The 22,358-nt window shown below is 38.3% G+C and overlaps 2 protein-coding genes across 14 annotated transcripts in view; both read left to right on the top strand.

Annotated features, from left to right (window-relative positions):
• The window catches only part of NWD2 (NACHT and WD repeat domain containing 2), a 52,651-nt gene extending 37,502 nt beyond the window's left edge, over positions 1-15,149 (top strand). For 3 of the 4 annotated variants that reach the window (XM_051789896.1, XM_051789897.1, XM_051789900.1), the window contains 4 exons: positions 5,212-5,415; positions 6,921-7,065; positions 7,358-7,947; positions 9,514-15,149. In XM_051789896.1, the coding sequence (XP_051645856.1) occupies positions 5,212-5,415; positions 6,921-7,065; positions 7,358-7,947; positions 9,514-13,446 (4,872 nt within the window). In that variant the 3' untranslated portion in view covers positions 13,447-15,149. Of the gene's footprint in view, positions 1-3,318; positions 3,736-5,211; positions 5,416-6,920; positions 7,066-7,357; positions 7,948-9,513 lie in introns of those variants that run through there. The other variant, XM_051789898.1, reaches the window with a different exon arrangement.
• A 4,658-nt stretch (positions 15,150-19,807) lies between these two features.
• The window catches only part of CUNH4orf19 (chromosome unknown C4orf19 homolog), a 43,435-nt gene continuing 40,884 nt past the window's right edge, over positions 19,808-22,358 (top strand). For all 10 annotated transcript variants that reach the window (XR_007904902.1, XR_007904905.1, XR_007904904.1 and 7 more), the window contains exon 1: positions 19,808-20,158. The gene's annotated coding sequence lies outside the window, so the exon portion shown is untranslated. The remainder of the gene's footprint in view (positions 20,159-22,358) is intronic.

Genomic DNA, 22,358 nt, shown 5'->3' on the forward strand with positions numbered 1-22,358 from the left:
GCTTTCTTGGGGATGGAACATCAGTAAGACCAGCAGTTACCAACCCCTGGCAACAGATGAACTTAATACTCCACAGTATTTTAAAAGCACTTAAATCCCTACAGTTTTCAGGCCAGAGTGTGAAGCATTCAACACATCTTCAATAATGTGAGATACCCTTTCTCCTAATGGAGCTGTTCTACTTTGAATAAGTCATCTTAGTTTAAGCTTACATTAATTTAGCAGGCTGAAATATAAGTCGCTCAGGACCTCATCACAAGAGGGCAAGGCTTTTCTGGTTCAGTAGCGAGTAGTTTCAGTAAGAAGGACAGGGCTGATAATCAGGAACAACAGCTTCCACTACCGGGTTTTATCTAACTATTGCATACCTGTTCCAGCTCTGAGTCCCTGCTCAGGCTTAATTCCCTGCACTTAATTCCTGTGTCACATGGGGACAATAATACTTCCTAATCCCTCATGGATCTTGCAAAAACATGGATCTTTCAAAACCAAATTGTTTAAGGGGTGCTTAGATCTGGGCATACAATTAAAAAATTAATTGTGGTTAGATTTAATTCCTTCAAAGATGATTTCTCGAATGCTTATTCTTCAAAAAGCTGGCAATCCAGGACTGCTCTGAGAAAAGGCAGAGAGGACTTCAGTGTCACATGTGGAACTTCACAAAGACTGAGAAATAGGACTGATTCCATGATGCCCAGCAAAAGATCATTGGATCAGATCTTTCCTGTGTTGGCAAAACCAGTAATTAATATAACTTGCTGTTATTGGACAGCTCGTTTTTTATTAAAATTACCACTAAATATCTTAGTTGGAATTGAGCATATTTAGAACTTCAATTTGTTCTGTTTTAATATAAGGTCTAGTATTAGGGTTTATGAACATTTTAGTGATGATGTCTGAACTGAAGCATTGTGAATCCTTCATATCTCAAGATCTAATCCTAATCTGTGTTTTCTCCTTTTGGTCATTATTGTGACTATGCCTATAATTTTAATATCTTTCCACACCAAGAATAATAGAGTGAAAAATATTTCCCATCTTGATCTAAACAGTAGTTTTTTAACCTTCATTTAATAGTCACTTCAGCCTCAGGCTTAACAAAACATCCCTGGAAGTGTTGGAGGCCATGTTGGCTGGAGCTCTGAGCAACTGGTCTAGTGGAAGGTGTCCCTGCCTATGGCAGGGAGCTTGAAAGTAGATGATCTTTAAGTTTCCTTCCAACCCAAACCATCCTATGATTCTGTGATTCTATGAAAGCTAGCAAGGCTACTGGTTCGATTGCTCTGTGTTAATTCTGCAAAGTTTTGTTAGACACATATGGTTGCTGAGGGTTTTATACATGGTTGTCAGCCTGGTAGATTTATACAGTTCAATCACCTTCAATCTAATGAATCTTTAATTTATGTTTTACTATTAAAGGAAAATGACTCATCAGGTGGGAGATTTTGATTCACGAATCTGCATATAAAACTGTCTCTTGATAATGAACACAGTGTAAACATTACTGTTCCTTTTAAAAATAATTTCCTATAATAATCATCAAAATACTGCAATGTTATTATCACAAATTGAAGTTTTAGGTTCTTACTGTAGAGTACTATAATATTTTTCATAGAGGTCTGAAATAATGGTAATTTTTATTTGTAGACTTAATATGAAACAACACGAAGATTGTGAGAAATTGTATTTTCTTTCAATCCTGTTGCTTCATTTTTCTTTATTTTTCTAAGAAGAAAGCTGCATTTACTTGAAACTGTAGGGAAATGAAGATAGAGCAGATATTTTCAGAGGCTGCTGTAAGCCTCTGGCATGGATGCAGTTCAGACACTGAAGACCCTGGAGAAAAAGCGCAATTCAGATCTTCTCATTTAGGCCTTTAAGGTTTGAGTGGTTTTGTGGTACCCTGATAGACTACACTTATACAGACAGATATAAATTTAACCATAATGATACCAAAAGAGAAGGAGTTACCTCCAAGCCTCACCTTTGTGTCTAACGGGGGAAGGTGTAGTTTTCACAGCCTGTGCATGCAAATGCACCCATCCTAAGGCTGTCATGTAACCCTACAAACACATAGTCTTTTAAAATTACAGCAAATGCATATAATCTGTTTATACTCCTTAGTCTTTTTTTTCTTTACCAATGCCACTGCCACTGGAAAACTTTCAGTGCATCTAGGGACTGTTCCTCAGGAACCTGGTGTGTTTATGTGGTGTAACCCAGCATTCAAGAATCAGTTTCTCAGTAGAAAACAGCTGCACTTACTCAGCATGCCTCCTGCTTCCAGCCTGGGGTGTGATACCACAGTCCTTTAGAAAAACAGTGTCAGTTACTTCAGTCCTCTCCAGAAAAATGAAAAGGAGTTGTGTTTCAATACCTCAGTTAAAGGGCCAGTAAAACTGGGCTGTAGATTGAGGCTAGTCTGAAATTATCAGAAAGCACAGGAGTGACTACATGAAGACTTTCTACAACATAACATTTTCTACCAAAATATTCTTCAGATGGCTACATAGAGTCAGATAATACCAAATACCAAATACATACTGATACCAAAACCTCAGCTGACTTCTATCAGTGCAGTACCTGAGATTGTCTTGCTCTAAATGACCTGCTCAGCACAGTATTCAGGATTTGCTGGATCATATCAAAGTTCGTTTTATTGTGTTTTGCTCAAGTAGTCAGTAGGATGATCCCTAATATGAGATTATTTACATAATGTCTTTTGCAGTGACAGATGAAAGAAAAAACTCTGTCTTTCAATTTTAAAGTAATACTGATTGTTATTTGCCTATAGTACAGTGGAGAGAGAACAGTACAAACCATACCAGAGAAGCAGAAAAGTACACAGAATAATTCTAAAACAAACATAGATAATTTAATGCAGTACATTAAAATCAGACATATTAATGTTAACATTGTTAATGAAGGGCCCAGCTATTGATCTTTGCTTAGGCAACTGTCTATTGAATCCACTGGACTTAAATTCAGAAAAAATGTAGCCTAGTGAACTCTCAGTAATAATTTCTATGTAAGGTAAAAGCTTCTCTGAGAGAAATTTTATGAGAATTCTACCTCAACATGAATGTTAAAAGGCTTTCCAATTCATCATAATAAGAGTTATTAACCTCAGTTGAATGAAGGAAAATAATATTATATTTTGTTTAACCTCTGCAGCTTCAGAATTCAAAAATTATAGGTCTCTATGAATAGATCAGAACAGTAAAAGCTTCAAAATTTTCCCCAGCTATTTCATTATGTGAAGCTACATAGTTCTCTCTATGAGGGGAGCTACTAGTTAGAATGATAGAAAAAATAAATTCAGATTATAAAAATATTGGATAATTTCATTTCATTAAAATTATTATATAATTCTAGTTACTGAACAAATTTGCTACAATCTCTTGACTCCTTGATGTGCACCCTGAATCAAACTGCTGTGGGATCTGAATGGGCAGTCAGGCAAACCCAACTTTCCCCTGATCCCTCTCTATTGGAGAAGCCTCTTGAAGAACTCAAGTGCTGTGACCTGTCAGAAACTGGAACCTGGCTATATGAGCTATCACAATTCCTACATTCCTTCACTTCTCCTAAGCAGTGGACAGACACTGACTTTTTCCTGCCCACCAGCTCTTTGTCACAGCTCCTCTGTTGAAGGATGCCAACTTCTTGCCATCAAAGCCAGCTTGGTAGTTCATATGAGTTCTTCCTAATCTGCTCCAGGCAAAACTAAGCCAGGTTAGTTTACATGATGTGAAGTGTGGTCTGAGCTAACTGAGGTGGTTTTCCCCAAAAGAGTTTAGGAAATGTTCATGCACTGCTCTGATGTCTGTGCTCTGAGGCTGCAGCATCTGGCTTGGTAAGCCACTGAAGTATCCTCTGCCAACATAACTGAGTTCAGAAAAGTGGTCTGCTGCTTCATGCTTTTATAATCAGTGAAGTAGGCTTCATCATCATCAGTTATTGATTTTCAGGCTGATCTTCAGCTGGAAGAGTTTAAAACAGCTTCTCATTATGATGAGTGGTTTAAAAATAATGAATATTTAGATATTATTATTTACAAACAAGGTCATTTACATCTTTAGGGTACTACTGTATTTGCATTAGCATTACTTTACTAAGAGATCTTTCTGATTCAAATCAAAATGTTGATACTGTTGGTTCCTCTCTGCATGAAGTCCTCCTCATTAACTGAAGATCTTTACTGAATACATTTAAAATTAGGAAAGAATTTTCAAAAATCCCATTATAAATGAAGTAAGAATTCTCACTGACTTTTGTGGACCAAGTATATAATGAAGAATTGATCTGATGATCACAAATTTGAAAAAAATTGATGAAAGATTGCAGTAATTTCCTATACCACTATAAAGTCCAGGACATTACAATCATATTTTATAGAATATGTATGGATAGTAAACTACATAAATAAATTCAAAAAAGAGTATTTAGAATACCATAACCACCTCATTTTTGAAAGTGAAATATCTCCTGTGCCACAGTTTAAAAACTGACTTCCACAAACCTTTACCCTTATACAAAAGATATGCATTTAAGTACTAAAGTGGGGTTTGATCCATTTCTACTCAGTATTTTGTCTTTTCTTGCCCCACTGTTCTTCAATGAACAGCTACCAGGGCAAAGACAACAAAGGAATATAAAACAGCAAAGTAGCTCATGGTTCTGCAACATTGATCCTTAGTATTGCTGGTATAAGCCACATCTTTAATAGCACCAATATGAACTGTGCATAATATCATGTGAATTTTCATCAAACAGAACATGAACTTTTATAAGAATAAAGGCATGCATACTTATCCTTTGTCCACAGAAAAGTATTTTGACATTTGCTTTTTCATGTGAGATTAATCTCTACCTGTGACTAATGGAACTCAGTAGTACATGAGTCAACACTGTGCTAAGTATGTTGGATATTTTTTAATTAATTCTTTTGAATGCCTTTGTATTTTTATTACCAGTTAATAATATGAAAGACAATACATCTACTTGAAATTTTACCAGGTCATGTAAGATACAGTTCAATACAGTACCCTTTACAGTAATTCATCTCACACAGTATTTGTTTCCCTTCCTAGTAATTTCAAAGTCATTAACTACTATTAGAATTATTTTTATGAAATTCAGACCCCGAGGAGGCTTTTTTTGCATAACGAAAAAGAAAAATTTAATCCCTACTTTCCTGTAAATACATAGGGCCTATTGGGAGAGAAGTATGGGAACATACGAATACCAGGGGAAGTTGAATCGTCAGAATTTGAAATGATCCTGGATGCTGCTGTAGAGGCCAAGCTAGAGACAAGGATTTTAGAAGAGTGGTACTGCAGGGATGAGAATGCAGTGCCACCAGCATATTACCTCAGACCAAAATCTGAAATGCTGAAGAACTACCAGAATACGGTAAGTCATAGTCACTGCTCAACAAAATTCTTCTCTGTCAGTTAGTGCCAGGGAGTCCCCAAGGCCAGGCACTTGCTGCTGTCTCTGAATTGGCTTCTACAATGCTGTCCACACCTGAGCAACTGCTGCTGTGATGCTCCTTTCCCACGCATGGTAAAGGCAGCAGCTGCAAAACACCAAGGAACTTGACTCCTGCATTGATGTGCTCTCTGATAACAGCTGGAGGAAAGGGACTGTTGTCATCCATGACCTACTGGGGCTAGTGAGACAGCTGTACAGATTTCTCTTTCCTTCCCTGATGTTGTAACAGGGAAAGCTCAGGCTCTTCTACTTAGTATTGTGCTTTTGCTAGATTTCAATGAACAGGACTTGCAGAGGAATTTTCCCTTCTATCCCCATAGAAGAAAACTCTCTAATAAGTGCTTAGCATGTCTTGAGTTAGGTGTCATACTTTTAACTTATTAACTGTATTATAAGATTTTGGAACACTGTTAATTATTATTTTTAAAACAGGCATATGCCTTTAATTGATGACAACAAAAACTGTATATTATCAGGGCTCAATTCTATCCTCCTACACATCCAATATAACAAAGGATAGATTTTAGTGTACAAAAAATGAAGTCCTTAAAGGAGTTTTCACTTCACTTTCAATGCATACTGTATTACTGGTTTGGGAGTTTTTATTAATCTTTTATACCTTTCTTCAAACTACTGATACATAGGACTAGATAAAAACATGTTCATAACTTAAAGCTGTAACTTAAAGGTGTGGCATAGATGTAACATAACTTAAAGATGTAACACAGACTTACATCTCATAAACTTACAGAAAGGAATAAAATATACACAGCTGTTAATATGTCAAGAAAGAGTTGCTAGGGGGCTTGTCCTGGAGGTTGTTCTTTTTCCTGTTACACCCTCCAGGAAAACTGGAGACCCCTTAAAGATTTCATCTGTAGTAAGTAAAGCCCAACTGCCTTAGAGAAACCTCCATCATGGCATTTGCAAGATACCATCTGAAAGTATTAGTGAATTTATGTTAGAGTTCCTCTCTGATGACAGTAAGATTACTGTTACTATAGTAATGAATGAATGAAAGTAATGTCACATATGATCTTGTATTTTTAAAATATGCTAGCTAATATTCAAGTTTAAATTATTACCATTATTACTTCTCAGTAAAGGAGTGATAATTTTAGCAGTATTACTGTGGCTTTATTATTTCAGGCTTGGTTTTCAAAATCCTCTTTCTATAAAGGTATTATTGGCCTTATTCTTGAAAAATACTGCATTAGCTGCCTACACTAGGAATTCACAAAATACTCCAAGTAGCTACATTATGATCACCTTCAGTATAAAAAGTTTAACCCTTATTTATTTTTTTCAGTGTATATGTTTCTCTGTTACTATGTTATTTTTGACCTTGAATATTAGACTGCTACTTTCTGAAGTTGTAGATGTGTGTATTATACCTACTGTTTAACTGTGGATATTTTTAAAAGATGGAATCTTCTCCAAACTCTATGAATGAGAACAAATGGCAAGATATATCAGAAGAGATTAAGAAGATTTTTAAGACTGCTGTGAAATTGCTGTATGAGAAAGGAAAAATGAAACATAGCCAAGCAAAGAGATATCTTTCCTCTGGTAAAGTTCCCACTAACAATTTCTATGTTATCCATTTATTGTCTTTTCTGTCAACCTTTCCTCAAACATGAAGATATATTTCTGTTGGCATTTCTCATATAATTAAAGAGAGGGGGGAAAAAAGGTTTGTTATGTTTGCTTGAGACTAAAACCCATAGAAAAGCACCCAGCAAATTTTCCATTTTTTTAGTTTTTTACAAACAGATGCAATCATTTAAGAGTCTGCCTGTTGGGAGTAGGGCATGTTTATAAAGAAAAGTTAACAGAGACTCTGTGTTCTTTTCATCCTCAGCTATTGAAGATGAACTTGATTTTGCTTTGGGTAAACAAACACCAGCTTTCCTAAAGAAGTGTGTTTGCTACATTCGGAAAATTGCCAACATCGAGCGCTTCGTTAAAATTCCAGAGATGGGAAAATACATGGATGTGGTACATACAGCAGGGAAGTTTCTACGAGATCCTGAAGCCCATGAGAAACTAATCAAGCTCAGGGACGAATTCATTCCTACCATTGTCGCATCGTCCAATCTGAGAGTGTACACATCCGTCACTCACTGTGACATGAAACTGGGCTACTCCCAAGAAGTGGAGAACCATTACATCGAAGGACTTGGTAAACAGTTCTATGAAGACATGATTGATATAATCCAAGCTACAGTGCAGCAGAATTTTGACACGGAGACAGACACACTGTATGATGAAGTTCTTCAACACTCATCGCTGTGTAAAACGTACTCCACTTTTTATGAATATAGATGTGAGGCATTAAACATAGTTCACAAGTATGTTTTACCTAGCAAAATAGGACACATTAACCCTCTTATCATATATGGAGGACCATGCACAGGGAAGACTCTTCTATTAGCTGAAGCGGCAAAGAAGGTAAATAAATACCTTACATAATAATGTCATGTTGGGAGTATTACTGTGTGTAAAGGCCAACTTTGTTTTCATTCTTCCTTTTGTCAATAGATCAGATATCAGCCCTCAATATATAAAATAAAAATAATAAAAGGTATATTCAGCATATTATTGTACACATATGCAGAAAAATAGTTACCTTCCGATAATAACATATCTGTATCATGTGCTTAGCCAAAACAAAAAAAGGTTAACAGAGCTCTTAGAAGCCTAAGAGGAATCAATATATTTTGAATTAACAATGTGTATTGTAGAATGATCTCTCCCTCTTGTTCCACTGAGGTCCTATGAATCTGCAACCATCTAAACATCATGTGCTGGTTTTAGTCTTAAACACAAATGCAGTATTTCTTTCCAAGTCATGCCATTTCATGTTCTTATCAGAAATTATTCCAGAATTAGTCTAATACACTTACTACAAATCTATCTGAAATAATCTGCAAAAATACCTGTACTTATTTATCTGACATATGCTGTTTAAGTCATTGAGCTGATTACTACAGGCAAATGAATGAAACACTTTGTGCCAGAGGGGACCAGATGCAGAAAAAGACCAAGCTGGCATCTCTAAGCCTAATTCTTCAGCTGGGAGTCACAACTTTGAGTTCTGTGCAGGGTGGTCAGAGAATTTAGCATAGTGGGCTAGGAAACAGCCATATCAGGCAGAAAGAAATGGAGAAGGGAACAATACTGTTTATAATGTATCTACTTCCTATAGAGTGACATTAGTTGTGTATATGAAATTGGGATTTGCAAATTAAGCTCTTTTTTCAGATCTGAGTACATAAGTCAATCTAGAGACTCTGCTTATGCTTTTCTTTTAAAATACTGTAATTTTTTTAAGTGTGGTGAAAAGATGTGGCAAGTAAAAGAGCTGAGCTTGTTAGCCTCCACAGACAGGGAAGATTTAAAACCACATTCCTCACTTGCTTAGTGATCTAACCAAAAGACAGATACTTTTTCCTCCTTCTGGCAGTGTTTTAGAGAAAAAGACAGATACACCAAGGCAGAGTGTAGTTCTGTGGGCCAGGGTTTAAGGTAACCAGCTAGTTAAGGGCAACCTGTACTCTGATCCCTGTCCTCTAGTGACATTCATTTTTATTCAGCTGGGAATCCGTGTTAAACATGTTCTGGTGGTAGGCTGACCGAGGATGACATTGCATAGTGTCTAAGGGAGTTTATTTATAAGACACTCTACCTACTTACTTTCTGAAGTGACACAGATTTTGCCAAGAATACCCTGGGATTCATGGACTACATTCTAGTCATGTCCCCTTTGACATAAGCCTTTTTGTGGATCTGAGTCTTAGTGTTTTGAGATATTACCTATGCTAAACAAAGATGATATATGCTTTGAATTTCATTCAGTGGACATAAATCAACCCACCTCAAACTCTGCAAGTGAAAGCATTTTTATTCAACTAGTAATATTTTAAAATGATTTATTTATATACAGGCTATCACTATTTATAAACTCTGTTACTGTGCTTCACTGAGATATAAACTAAATTATGCTCTATATTCTAGGCCTATTCCTGGTTGCAAGAAGAGATGGGACCAGATTCTGACCCTGTGGTAGTTATAAGATTTTTGGGATCCACTGAAACAAGTACAGATCTGAAGAATATACTTCAGAGCATTTGTGAACAACTAGCAGTCAACTACCGTTGCCTCGTACAAAGTTACCCAAAAAAGATTCATGACCTTCGGGACTTGTTCATAAATCTCTTGAATGAGTCTTCATTTCACAGGCCACTGGTTATAATATTTGATGCCCTAGAACAGCTAACAGATAGTGATGATGGTAGGAAGCTCTGGTGGCTTCCCATTCACCTTCCCCGCTCAGTACGGATAATTTTGTCAACACTGCCAAACAAGCATGGGATCTTGCAAAAACTGAGGTGCCTTATTCATGAAGAAAGCAACTATATTGAATTGACTGCAAGGGACAGAAAGACGTGTAGTCAAGTACTGAAACATCAACTGCTGCGAGTTAAAAGAAAAGTAACATCAGGGCAACAAATCTATGTCAATCAGGCATTCTCCAAGTGCACACTGCCTATGTTTGTGAACTTAACCTTCAGAGAGGTCAGGAACTGGAGATCACACAAGGATGTGGATGAGTCCTCCCTCTGTGTCACTGTCCATGAAAGCATAGAGCAGTTGTTTTGGTCACTGGAAAACAAGTGTGGATCAAGACTATTGTCAAGAGCACTTGGCTACATTACTATGTCCAGATCTGGCCTGAGTGAAATGGAACTGGAAGATATTTTAGCCCTTGACAACAGTGTTATGTATGAACTGAATGAGAGCGTCAGAGACAGTAATCCATTGAGAATTCCATATATATATATTGCAAGGCTTAAGGAGGGCTTACAAGGATACTTAATAGAGCGACAGGTGAAAAATGTAACACTGCTTCTTTGGGCAAATAGGCACTTGCAGCTAATTGCCCAGAAACTGTACCTGCACAACGAAGAAGACTTGCGTGAAATGCACACAGTCATGGCAGAGTATTTCCTTGGTGTTTGGTCTGGTGGACGAAGAAAACCTTTTTACAGCAATGACCAATATCTGAGTGGCTGTCCTGACCATGACAGTAGAGGCCTGAACGAGGATGAAAAGCATTGCATGGATCAGACTGCTTTTGACAGGCAGGCACCAGATCAGCCATGGGTCTTTCAGTGTAATCCATTAGAACCTGATATCTTTTTTATCAATCACAGAAAAATGACGGAGCTTATCCATCACTTGACAAGATGTGGAAGAACTGATGATCTTCTGTATGGAGTCATTATGAACTTCAGCTGGCTGTACACCATGATTAGAATAGGGCAGTTTGATAAAGCACTTTCTGACATAGAACTGGCTTACACCTACTCTCAAGAAAAAGAGCTGAAATTTCTGGCCAGTACCCTCCGCAGTATAAAGTTCAAAGTAGTAAAATACCCAGGTTCACTCTCTGCTGAATTGCAGCAGAGGCTTCTCCCAGTAGTAAGTTCATTGCCCAAACTCCGACATCTCCTCCTAGAATGTGACAAGGATGGACCCAAGTACTGCTCTATCGTCCCTTTGCATTCTTCCATGGATGTCACTTACAGCCCTGAGCGCCTGCCATTGTCATCCAGCTGCATGCATGTCACTGAGATTTTGCCTACATTTAATCCCAGCACAATTATTGCTGCTTTAGAAAATGGCTCCATTAGCACTTGGGATGTAGAGACCCGCCAGTTACTAAGGCAAATTACAACAGCTCCGTCCGTTATCTTAGGGATGAAGCTCACTAGTGATGAAAAGTATCTTGTAGTGGCTACAACAAACAACACTCTTTTGATATATGATAACATAAATTCCTGTCTTCTGTCTGAGGTGGAAATTAAGGGATCAAAACATTGTGGAATTGGGGGCTCCACTTTTATAAATGGATTTACATTATCAGTCAACCATGCACTTGCTTGGCTGGAGGCCAGCAAAGATGTTACGGTAATAGATCTGCTTTACGGCTGGCCTCTCTATCACTTCCACTGCTGGTACGAAGTGACCTGTGTGCAGTGTTCTCCAGATGGAGTTTATGCATTCTGTGGACAGTATTTGAACACTGCAACCATTTTTCACTTGGGCAGTGGAGAGAAGCTGACCACCGTGACATCTGAATTTTCAAGTGGGTTTGTGAAATTCCTTCTCATTCTGGACACAGCCCAAGAAATGGTGATGGTGGACAGTGAGGGTAGCCTCTCTGTTTGGAATATGGAGGAGATTGCAAGTCCCCAGCTTACAGATGACTTTGACTGCAGAAAGGAAGACAGTGAAGTTGTCAGCATAGAGCTTTCTGAAGACCAAAGTGCAATTTTAATTTGTAAGGCTCTCAGCATTGAACTTCTTGACACTCGTGTGTGGAAGGTGGCTGAAAAGTTTAGAGCTAAACACAATGAGCGTTTTATATCTGCCGTGTTGTCCAAAAATAGCAACTGTATAATTGCTTCAATGGAAAATACCTCAGCCATTTTTGTTTGGAGAAGAGATACTGGACAGTGTATGGCAAGCTTACAGGAAATCTCAGGAACTATAGTCAGGCTAATTAAATCAAATCATCATAACATGCTGCTATCCTTATCCACCAGTGGTGTCCTTTCTATTTGGGATATAGACATCATAACTGCTATGTCCAATATTGACAAATCTGGCAAGCCTATCCAAAGGCTGGTGTTGCCAGCCAGAGGTGAATTAATATACACATTAGATGGATCAGATTCTGTCCATAAGTGGAACTTCAGCACTGGATTCATTGAAGCTGTGTTCAAGCATGAAGGTATTGTTGAAAACTGCGTGCTGACCTCTTCTGGAGAGATAATGGTTACATCAGATGACAAATGTAGCCAGTACGTATGGCACACTGTTAGTGGTGAAAATATCTTCCGCATTAATGGACAAAAAATCTCAGAACTAATGATTACTCATAATGATCAATTTGTAGTCTCTCTCTGTGAGCAAAATGCATCCAGAGTTTGGCGACTGGCCACAGGACATAGAGTTTGCAATATTTTAGTTGCCTTACAGAATGCATTTATAACAACTGCAAATACATTCGTAGTTGGAATGGCAAAGAACAAAGTCTTGGCTGTCAGTCTCTGGACAGGCAGCATAACAAAGAAGTTTTGCTGTGATGACGGTGCAAGCATTGTGGATATTAAGTTGATACCAGACTGCCCAGATATTATCGTATTTATAACATCTACTGAAACCGTGAATATCTGGAGCTTAACAGAAGAAGTCATCTGCAAGCGTGTACAGTTGCCTACCAATTTCTTAAAAAAATTGGAAGACTTTGAAATATCTCCAAATGGGAAGCTAGGAATTATAACGCGTGGTGATGAGAACATCAATGTGCTTGATTTATACAGTGGAAAACTTCGTGTGGTTCACGCTCCGGGTGTCATCTGGCGGCAGAGGCTGTCTCGTGATGGTCGCTACCTGGTATACATTTGTTGTCGTGGTGAGGAAGATGATGATAATGGTGCGGTCTCCAGCTTAATTGTAATGAGGCTGGCTGATGGCAAAAACATTGGTGCCTGTTCTCTTTATAAAACTCCCACTTTTCTTACACTCTCACAGAGACATTTAAACATTATTATTGGATTTGATGATGGAAGTATAGGTACTTACACTGTAGTGGATCGAGTTGATGCTGCACTGAAAATCAAAATTGCTACTTCAAACAGCCGTCAGATTTTCAATAACACAACACAAGTGATTAGGCCAAAATGTCACAATTATAGCTTCAAAGCAGCTGCAGACTGCATTTGGAGGGAATCAACAGAAGTATTTGCAAGGGATAGCCCCATTACAGTTATAGAGCCTGAGGTGAGTGAAGCAACACCAACCAAAAAACACAACTATTGCTATGAGAAAGTGTGCTCAGCCATAGATTGCAGAGGACACAGTTTTGCCTCTGACAACTAACTAACCATCTGGATGAGCTTATCTGAATAGTATACTTGCATAGGTATGTTTTCTGAATTCATGTAAAAATCAGTGTGTTTCTTGGAAGACAGATAGAAACAGCAGAGGGCAGACCAGCTGGTTTTTTTCTGTGTTACACTTATGTAAACATAAAAGTAAATATAAATGGGCTGCAGGGTTTTTTTTTAATTTCAGAATACAAGGTTCAGTCCAGAATTTCACCAGGGCCTTGATTAAAAATTTCTAGCAATACTGTCAAAATTGTTATGCTATTACAGAAGTCAGGTGATCACATTTGGGTCTGACAGACTGTTTTAACTAGAACTAAACCTCCACATGATTGGTGAGAAGAGTCAGACCACTGTTTTATATTCCAAGTCACCTAGATGGGTCTACAGCTAACAGTCGGCTTTATAACCACTTGCAAAAATGCATTTTTCTGCTTGATGGTGCAATGACAAGATGTCACCTGCCAACCTGGAACACTTGATACATTCCATCATCATTTTAAAAATGCTTACTTTGATTTTTCTTTTTAATTGGGATTATTCTTTGGGTTGAATGGAGTAGGTGCCAGTCAACTGTAAACATGTTACCATGTGAGGCAACAAGTATTTGTTTCACCTTAATGAATGGACTGAAAGCTTTTTTTTTTTTAACTGCATGCAGGGATTTCAGATTTCTGTATTGTGATAAAATGAAAAAAAATCCTAAGTTGTAAAAGAAGTATAGGGATTGGGGTTTTATTTTTGGTTTAGGGAAATTTTTCGTCTTCATAGTGTGTATTAGTCAGGTCATAATGAAAATTTTTCAAAGACAAAGAGCGTTACAGATGAACAGTTAAACACATTAATTTCTTTATGTTAAAAGGTTGCTATCTGTTTTGTTGTAAGAAAATCTAAAGTATCTCCTATGTCCCTAATGTAATCTTAATAGTTTTCAGATCTGCCATATATTAATCCTTATAACATTTGCCTTACTATCATTTTTGTTCTTTCCCATGATAAATACAGATCAAATGACCAAACACTCTGGGACACTTAGTATATGTGGTGAAATCCTCCACTACACATAAAGGCTGTTCAAAGGTCCTTTACTGGTCCAATTTGTAATGGGTTTTTCTTACTTCCACATATGTACAAGCTTCACTTTCTGCTTTAGAACTGTTTTGAGCCTTTTGTACAGTTTTACCGTTTCAAGGGAGAAATTGTGAAATAACGACAAATGCTGTAAAAAATTTACATTTTCCCAAGTAAAAACATATATTGGACAATATCTGAAAGGATAAGAACATTTTCCCCTCCTTACATATCTTAAAGATGGCACATCTGTGGATATATTTTCAAATTATTTAAACAGAATAATTTTATTTTTAAAATCAGAACCCCATGTCACAGATTTCCAAGAAATGAATGCTAAGCTAGAATTTAATGTAGTGTGTGAATGTCCAGTGTAAAAGCCAATATAGTATATTAAGTGACTTGAATGATTTTTCCTAACTTGTTTGCAACTAATAGATCATATTGAATGTTTTTATGTAAACTTTGTATTGTTGGGAAAACCTACCCAATCAGAGATTTATATTTTCATAAATGTCAAATTTAGTTAAATTTTGTTACAAAGTTGTTAAATTAGAAATCTATTGCAGTCTTCAAACAATATACAGTCTTGTGTATGCATTGTTTGTACTAATAAACTATGGAAGCAGACTTGTACATGTCCCTTAATTTCAGGGAAATTTCACTCTGGCAGAGGGACACAAGGCCTTCACAGCTCCCTTTGGCCTGTATTTAAATAATTTCTGAGGGCTATATTCATAAGGAAAAATTTCAGTATTTTCCCCTTTCACTTGACTAAATCAAGCATTCAAAAACCCCAATGAGATTTGCCAAAAAAACACCATGCTTAGGTGGTGTTTATGACTAGAATGCATATTGCTGGTATGCAAGTCAACAGACATGAAGGCTTGTGTAAACTACCCAGGACAAAGCACAGAAGAGAGAGGAGCACCTGAAATCCCACTTCTCTTCAGACCTGTGGAGCTATGGACCTGTGGGAACCATGGTTCCCAGGATCCTGTCCTGAAGGTAAACAACTTCCACCTTCTTTCAAATGCAGTGCATAACGCACACATTTCAGCCTTGAACTCCTTGTGCATAACCTGTGTAATATTGGAAAGTTAGTGCTTTCATTATCTTGGAAGAGTAAAATACATCTCTCATCTGCCAAGGGAGTGGCTAACTTTGGGTGGCAATGAAGTATAGAATAATAATAGAACCACAGAATATGCTGAGTTCGAAGGGACCCACAAAAGACCGTCGAGTCCAACTCTTAGTCCCTCACCGGACGTCCCCAAGAATCACATCATGTGCCTAACCTATCTCATTCAGCTTTCCAGCTTTCTGAATCAATTTCTCAGGGGTCAGATTCCTCACACTGAGCCTAAGAGGCAGGCACAGGCTACTGAATGGCATTAGGCTGCTCAGTGTCCAAATACTTGTTACTGCAAGAGTGAGTGCTCCATAGCCCCTCACAAATCTGTCCCCAAGTATCTCTATCCACAGGTACGGAGACTAAGTAGTTTCTCCAATAATGAGCCATCCAAATGCCAAGTGCTGTTCTATCCCTAGATAGGAATAGAGCAATTTATTTTCTGTTAAGAAGCACTATTTGCATATTTAGTACACAGCTTTCATTTGTTTTTTAGATAAAGTGCATCAATAAACAGGCTCAGACGGGGTCCATGTTTTCTGACACAGAAGATTTTAGGAATAGGCTGTAGCTGCAAGAAAGCTTTAAAGCGGAATTAGCCGGAAATTCTTTGGCAGACAAAGGTAAGCCGGAGGTCAGCTAGAAAAAATATTTTTATCAGTCATTTCCTTTGCACCACAGCTGGGGAATGCACGGCCCGTGACTTCATTTCAAACTGCCTGTGGCCATTTGACTTTTTTTTCACATTATTATCAGATAACATCAGAATGTGAGTTAACATGTAGCCTGGAAAACTCTGCATTCAGGGGGCATTCAGGTTTCAGTGGCTCCCCCGCCCTGATTTCTCCATGCTGCAGACTCAAGCCCTCTACCTGTGGAAACAGAAATTTTAGCCATCTTGCAAAGAGAATTTACAGCAAATATTGATTGCTAAAATAGTGTTCATATCCAGAGTGTACTGTGTCAGCTTAAAATCCTGAGAGTTTGCCCTTTGTCAAAAACTATATGTGTGTCTGTATGATACTTCATAAAGTCAGTCCTTTGGGGCACTACTATTAGGCTATTAACAACAATCTGCATTGTTTTATTTTGTTGATTAAAGATTAAAAAAATACCTGATTTAATATAACTATTAATATTGCAAAAGGACAGACTAATTTTATTTCTCCTAATTATAAAACCAAAGACATCTTACTTTTTTACACATTATTTTTCATATAACCATAAAATTGATTATGTAATCATCCAAATATGGACTACGGCCTTTGGATGGGTTTCATTAGCAAGGATTTGTTACTAAGAATCCCTATAAAGCCTTTATGCTACAAATATGACCTCCTTCAAGTTCTTGTACCCTGCTGTGGACATTACTCATATCTCTTCCTGGGTCACCACATGGGTGCAGGGAGAGTAGTGAGCTACATTTTCTCCTGTGGTTTGCCTTTCCAGCCTCCCCAAGGCAGGCTGAGGCATTTTATCATGTGCTTCTCCAGAAGGGGAAGCTTGCACTACCACCCCTCTGTGAAAAAGGGCCTTTCACTATCAAGGACAAGCTACACAGTGCTCAATTCACTCGAAAACCCAGGCCAATAACCAGAAGAGTGTGAGGGAATGTTCCCCCAACATGTCCAGTCCAGCATAACATGCTCTTGAAATCACAGATGGTTCCCAAAGTGACATTTAAAATCTGCCCCTACCAAGCCCTTCTCCCTGTCTCCACTGTCCCATCATCCCAGGCCCATGCAGCTCTTGCTTACCAGGGTGAGTGATGCCCCCATCCTCAGCAAAGCCCCTCACATGTTCCCAGCCTTGATACACTCTCCAGCTGCAGCACCTGCCCTTTTGGCAGCTCACTGATCTCCTCTCCAGCCTCAGCAGTGAATATACAAAAACGGATTTTTGTTCACATGTTCCCACTGTCAGAGTTTTCACCACACAATACTGTATAAATAAAATCATCTGCCTGCTTTTCTTCCAAAAATCTCTGATTCCATGTGCATTTCAGTGGATGTGAGAAAGCTTCTAGACTGAAATAGATCTATTCAGCATATTTAAAGTGAAATACACAAAATTGCAAAAATCCAGACATCATGTAGTACAGATGAAAACAGAACAGGGCGGTTTGCTGTCATTTGTCTATGTTATCCCATTGCCTGTTAGTAAATTGCCCAGCATGTCCCACTAATATCATGTTGACAATAGTATATGAAGTCACAAAGTTAACCTTTTAGGCTGCAATTTTTCAAGGTAGCCTTATATCTCAGCAGGAACATTCTCCAGAAAACTTCAGCCAAAATAGATACAAGAATGAGATTAAAGGAAAAAGAGGATTTCTGCAGTCTGAATGTCTCAAATACTTTTCCTTTGAAAAAAAATGTTGTCACACCCGTGTTTTTGAACAAGGACTATGGATTGGTGAGACAAGTGATCATTTCCTGCGGAACACATCTGTGAAAACCTGTCAGGCAATCATCCCAAAAAGATCCCAGCAGTTTGCACATACTCATAGAAAACGTTAGCTTTCAGGAGCACAGCACACTTGGGATTGCAGGGGCTGGGGCAGAACTTTACTGTTGCAGAAATACTGGATGTAGGTTCGACAAATCACGAGAATGAACAGTCTGAGGAGCAACAAAAAATACAGTAGCTGTGGAAAACCTCTGAGAAGGAGGCCAAGTATCAGGAGAAGAGGGGAGGCAGCCTCCCTGAGGTTGCTTCCAGTGGCCTCCTGGCTTACAGCTCAGCTTTTCAACTGGAACATTTCTCAGCCTATTAGCCCACCTCATTAGCCCAGCAGCCACGAGTGCAGTGGCAAAATACCACAGGCAAAATACAGCCAAGCTGGCCCATGGGGGTTAGCTCCAGCTTGGCAGGGCTGTAAGCCAGGTACAAACACACACTGTGCACAAGGCTGCACGCAGCATCAGACTCCATGCTGCAGAGGTAGCCCCAAACTGTTTGCATCTCCTACCTCCCTCACCTCCTCTCACAACTTGGGGATATGTTAGCCTAACAATTCTTCACTTACTGACCAGAGAGCCTTTGGAGAGTTTAGTGATGGTTTTGTACTAAGAAACTTCCTGGCTCTTGAAGTCCATTTTCAGCTAACACTAATTGTTTGCAGGAGAAAAAAAATTAAAATTTGCCAAAGAGCTGTTGCAGAGCTTTGCAGCTCACAGCCTGTAAATGATACTTGGTCTTTACGTTATGACATAGCCCTCTACTTAAAATAACCATATTCAAAGCAGCTTTTATTAATTTCTTTGCTGGCATCTGACATTTCACTCCCTATGTGTGCTGGCTCCTGCAGTAGGAGGCTGGGCCAGGCGGCGTATCTGGGTCCCTGCTCCCAGGCACGGGACCTGCCGGATTTCCCCAGCCCACTGTTGACACGAGTTTGACAGTCTCAGCTTCAGCTCAGAGCAGATATGAGTGGAAGCATGCCATCCTTCTGGGGAAGGCAAGGATGCAACCCCTGCAAGGCAGGGAGGCAACCATAAATCTGGCATTATTTAGAGTGACAACAGCACACCTACTCAATATAGCAGCCAAACCTCATACAACTGCTTCCATGAGGCTTAACACCACAAAAAAAAAAGCAACAAAGAAGGGATTTAGCTGAACATTTCCGAAGTACTATCAAGAAGGATCTGTTATTCCTGCTCAGCACCCCCCGGTTGTGACACAGGCAGTCAGGTGACGCAATCTGAGTGCCCGTTCTTTACGGGAGGTTTTTTTTAGTTTCCAGGTACATTGACACATATTAAAGGTCACACCTGACCCAGTTGCGTGCTTAAGTTAAATCTCTCCTCCTGCACAGGGGACACTCTCTTAACTGGGCTGTGGCAGTGATACCTTCTGTATCACTTTTGGAAACACCACACTCAAATCAAAATGATTCCAGGAAAGTCAGCAGCTTTCACAGGTAAACGTGACGTGATGCCTTCAAATATACCTTAGAGCTGAGTTTCTCCGTAGAGAATCACGCAAAATAGTGGGAAATAAACATTGCCAGCCAACATGTAAGAGAGGAACTTGCTGCCAAATCCCTCCAGCACTGTTTGTGATATGGGGAGATTTAATTTTAAGAATATGCAAATGGCAGCATGAATACACTGACAGGCTCGGACTTTGTTGTGGTAGTTGTGACTGCCTCCGAGGAAAGGAATTATTTGGCACGTGCTCTTCTACTTCTCCTTTTTTTAACCCTGACCATAAAATGGTGAGCTCTATCAGGCTTTTATCCAGCCTGCAGGTAAAGGGTTACAGATTCTAGGAAGTATTAAATGCAAACTTTGAAGGATTTTATTTTCATCTACAGTCACATGATGCCTTAATACCCAATGACACTAACTACAGTGTCTCATTAAGAGGTCATGCAAACTCCCAAGCTAAACAAGGCATTCTTACATATTTAACATTCAAATGCAGAAGCCGAGCTAAGCCATGGAAGATTGTAATCAGAAAAAGCTACACTTCCTGATCCACACAAAACCTGCAGGTAGGAAAAGTTCTTCCTTTAAACTTGTAACATTGTGCTTTCTAGAGAAACTGTTTATAAGACATATTTTGCACTGTATTTCTTTTGCACCTTTCAAAATACCCTAAGAGATTTATCCTGAAAATATCTGTTCTCATTTGTTCCACCTGTTGTAGAATAGTATTGTTTTTACAATCAGAAACAGAGTTGGCTCAGTGGAAATCCAAACAAAAACAATTTTAAAGCCAACTCTATTTAAAAAGTAATATTTTTTTAAGATTTCTTAGTTATTGAAAGGGTTGTGTTAGAGTATGTGGGGCAAAGGGGGAGTTAATATGTCTTTGATGTCTGAAACGAAGGGATTTAGAACTCTTCTAACTTTACTTATACCATGAATTGCACATTGTTTCAGTCACTCAAATCAAAGTGTATTTTAATGGATTCAGTTCCTCACTGTACTTACACGATTTCTGATCTCTCCTCCTAGAATTTGGTACATTTAAAAATAAAATCTTGCAAAAGCAAATGAAAGGCAGATGGGGAATACTACAGTGCTCCATAAAAGGAGAAAAAATTACAAAATATGGACTTCAAGGAAAGACAGTTAAAATCAGTTTATTTAAAGCAAGAATTTAAATTGCATTAAAGCATATCAGTTTTCACATGGAGTGATAAAGATTCACTGACAATTGCTGGCAGTATTGCAGGAGTTCATTTTTTTTTACTAGTGTTGAAGGAGTTTTCCAGTGTAGAGCATTAGCATTTTCATCACAAAGATCTTTTTCTCATGATTTTTCTTTAAACTGTAATTGTTTTCAGACAATGTTTTAAATACTCAGCATTTTAATCTCTTTATAGGAATTCAGTTAAAGACTACATTCTATAGAGCTACAGAATCCAAATTTACTAAAAGATCCCTAATGCATCGTAAGATTTCCACTCCCTAAGGATTCCCACTGCACAAAAGCAGCAAGCAGTATTTATTGTTTTGCTCCTACAATGATTAGGTGGTGATTGCAGACAATGTATTTTTTTCGCAAAACACAGCTCTTTTTCTTCTTCACACAAAATGCTAGGAGACACTAAAAGAAGTAGAGAATAATTATACCTGAAGCAACTTGCTTCAACAAGCTCTTAACTTTCTTCGGGGAAAAAAAAATAGTTTTGTCATTACCAGTATTTAAAATAAATTTGAGTCCAAACAAGTTTACCAGTGGTACTTCAAAAAATTGTCGTTCACTTTCAGAATGCCCACCTTGAAACATAGTAGGTCTTATGCTGAGTAGGGCCAAGACCCAAGTATGATCAGCCTAGATCAGCCTGAGACAACAAGTGTCTTTTTATCAAACTAATTGTACCAGCCTCCTGATAGAGTTGCTCACAACTGTGCTGGTGGGAAGTGTAGCAATAAGCCACTACACTTTGAAGAACTCTTCTGAATTTACTATAACTGACCTCGGAACTTCTATCACTTACAAAAATCTATTTAGAAACTCTTGTAGATAAGGGCCTTATTTGCTAAACTACATTTAAATCTCAGGGGAGTGAGAGGAACACACCAGCTCCCAAAAACAGCCAACCACAGGCTTTCACCAAGGAGGAACATTGCACCTGAAACACCAAGAAAGCCTGCCATGGCCAGTCTCTTCTACGAAATGTTTGTACAAATTGGGTGTGTCATGGTAAACCAGCTCTTAGTAGCTCAGGAGTTAAATTTGTTGAATGTTAATTACACAAAGTGTCTTTGTAGGGTGGAAGGTAAAATGCACACTATTACTCTGTGACCAGAAAGGTGGCCATTGAATGAGGGGGAGCGTTTACTCCTTTCCTAAAGAAAGGAATATAAATGAGATGTTTGCTAGCTAGTACTAGTAGTTCAGATGTTTTTTATACCCACAATTTTACATTTAGTAAAGGAATTTATACTGCTCTTCTTTTTTTCTGATGAAACAAACCAACCTATTCTCTTGCTTTGTCACATCGATGTAGAATTAAATCTAGTGTTGTTTCATAGGGAATCCACACAAATCAAATACTTTCTGCTCATAACCAAAAAAAAAGAGAGAAGTTCCTGGAAACTAAGACAATTAGAAGCCTAAAGGAGAACTTTTCTCTTGAATTTTGGAGAAGTCAAGCAAACATAAGAATGAAAATGCTACCAGAAGTTTGGAATAATTTTCTCTTTACCCCAAAACCAGAGCTAAGACAAGCATTGGTCAAA

This window comes from Manacus candei, unplaced genomic scaffold, assembly GCF_025592945.1.
Source record: "Manacus candei isolate 608988 ecotype Guabito, Panama unplaced genomic scaffold, ASM2559294v1 h1tg000028l, whole genome shotgun sequence".
Taxonomy (NCBI): domain Eukaryota; kingdom Metazoa; phylum Chordata; class Aves; order Passeriformes; family Pipridae; genus Manacus; species Manacus candei.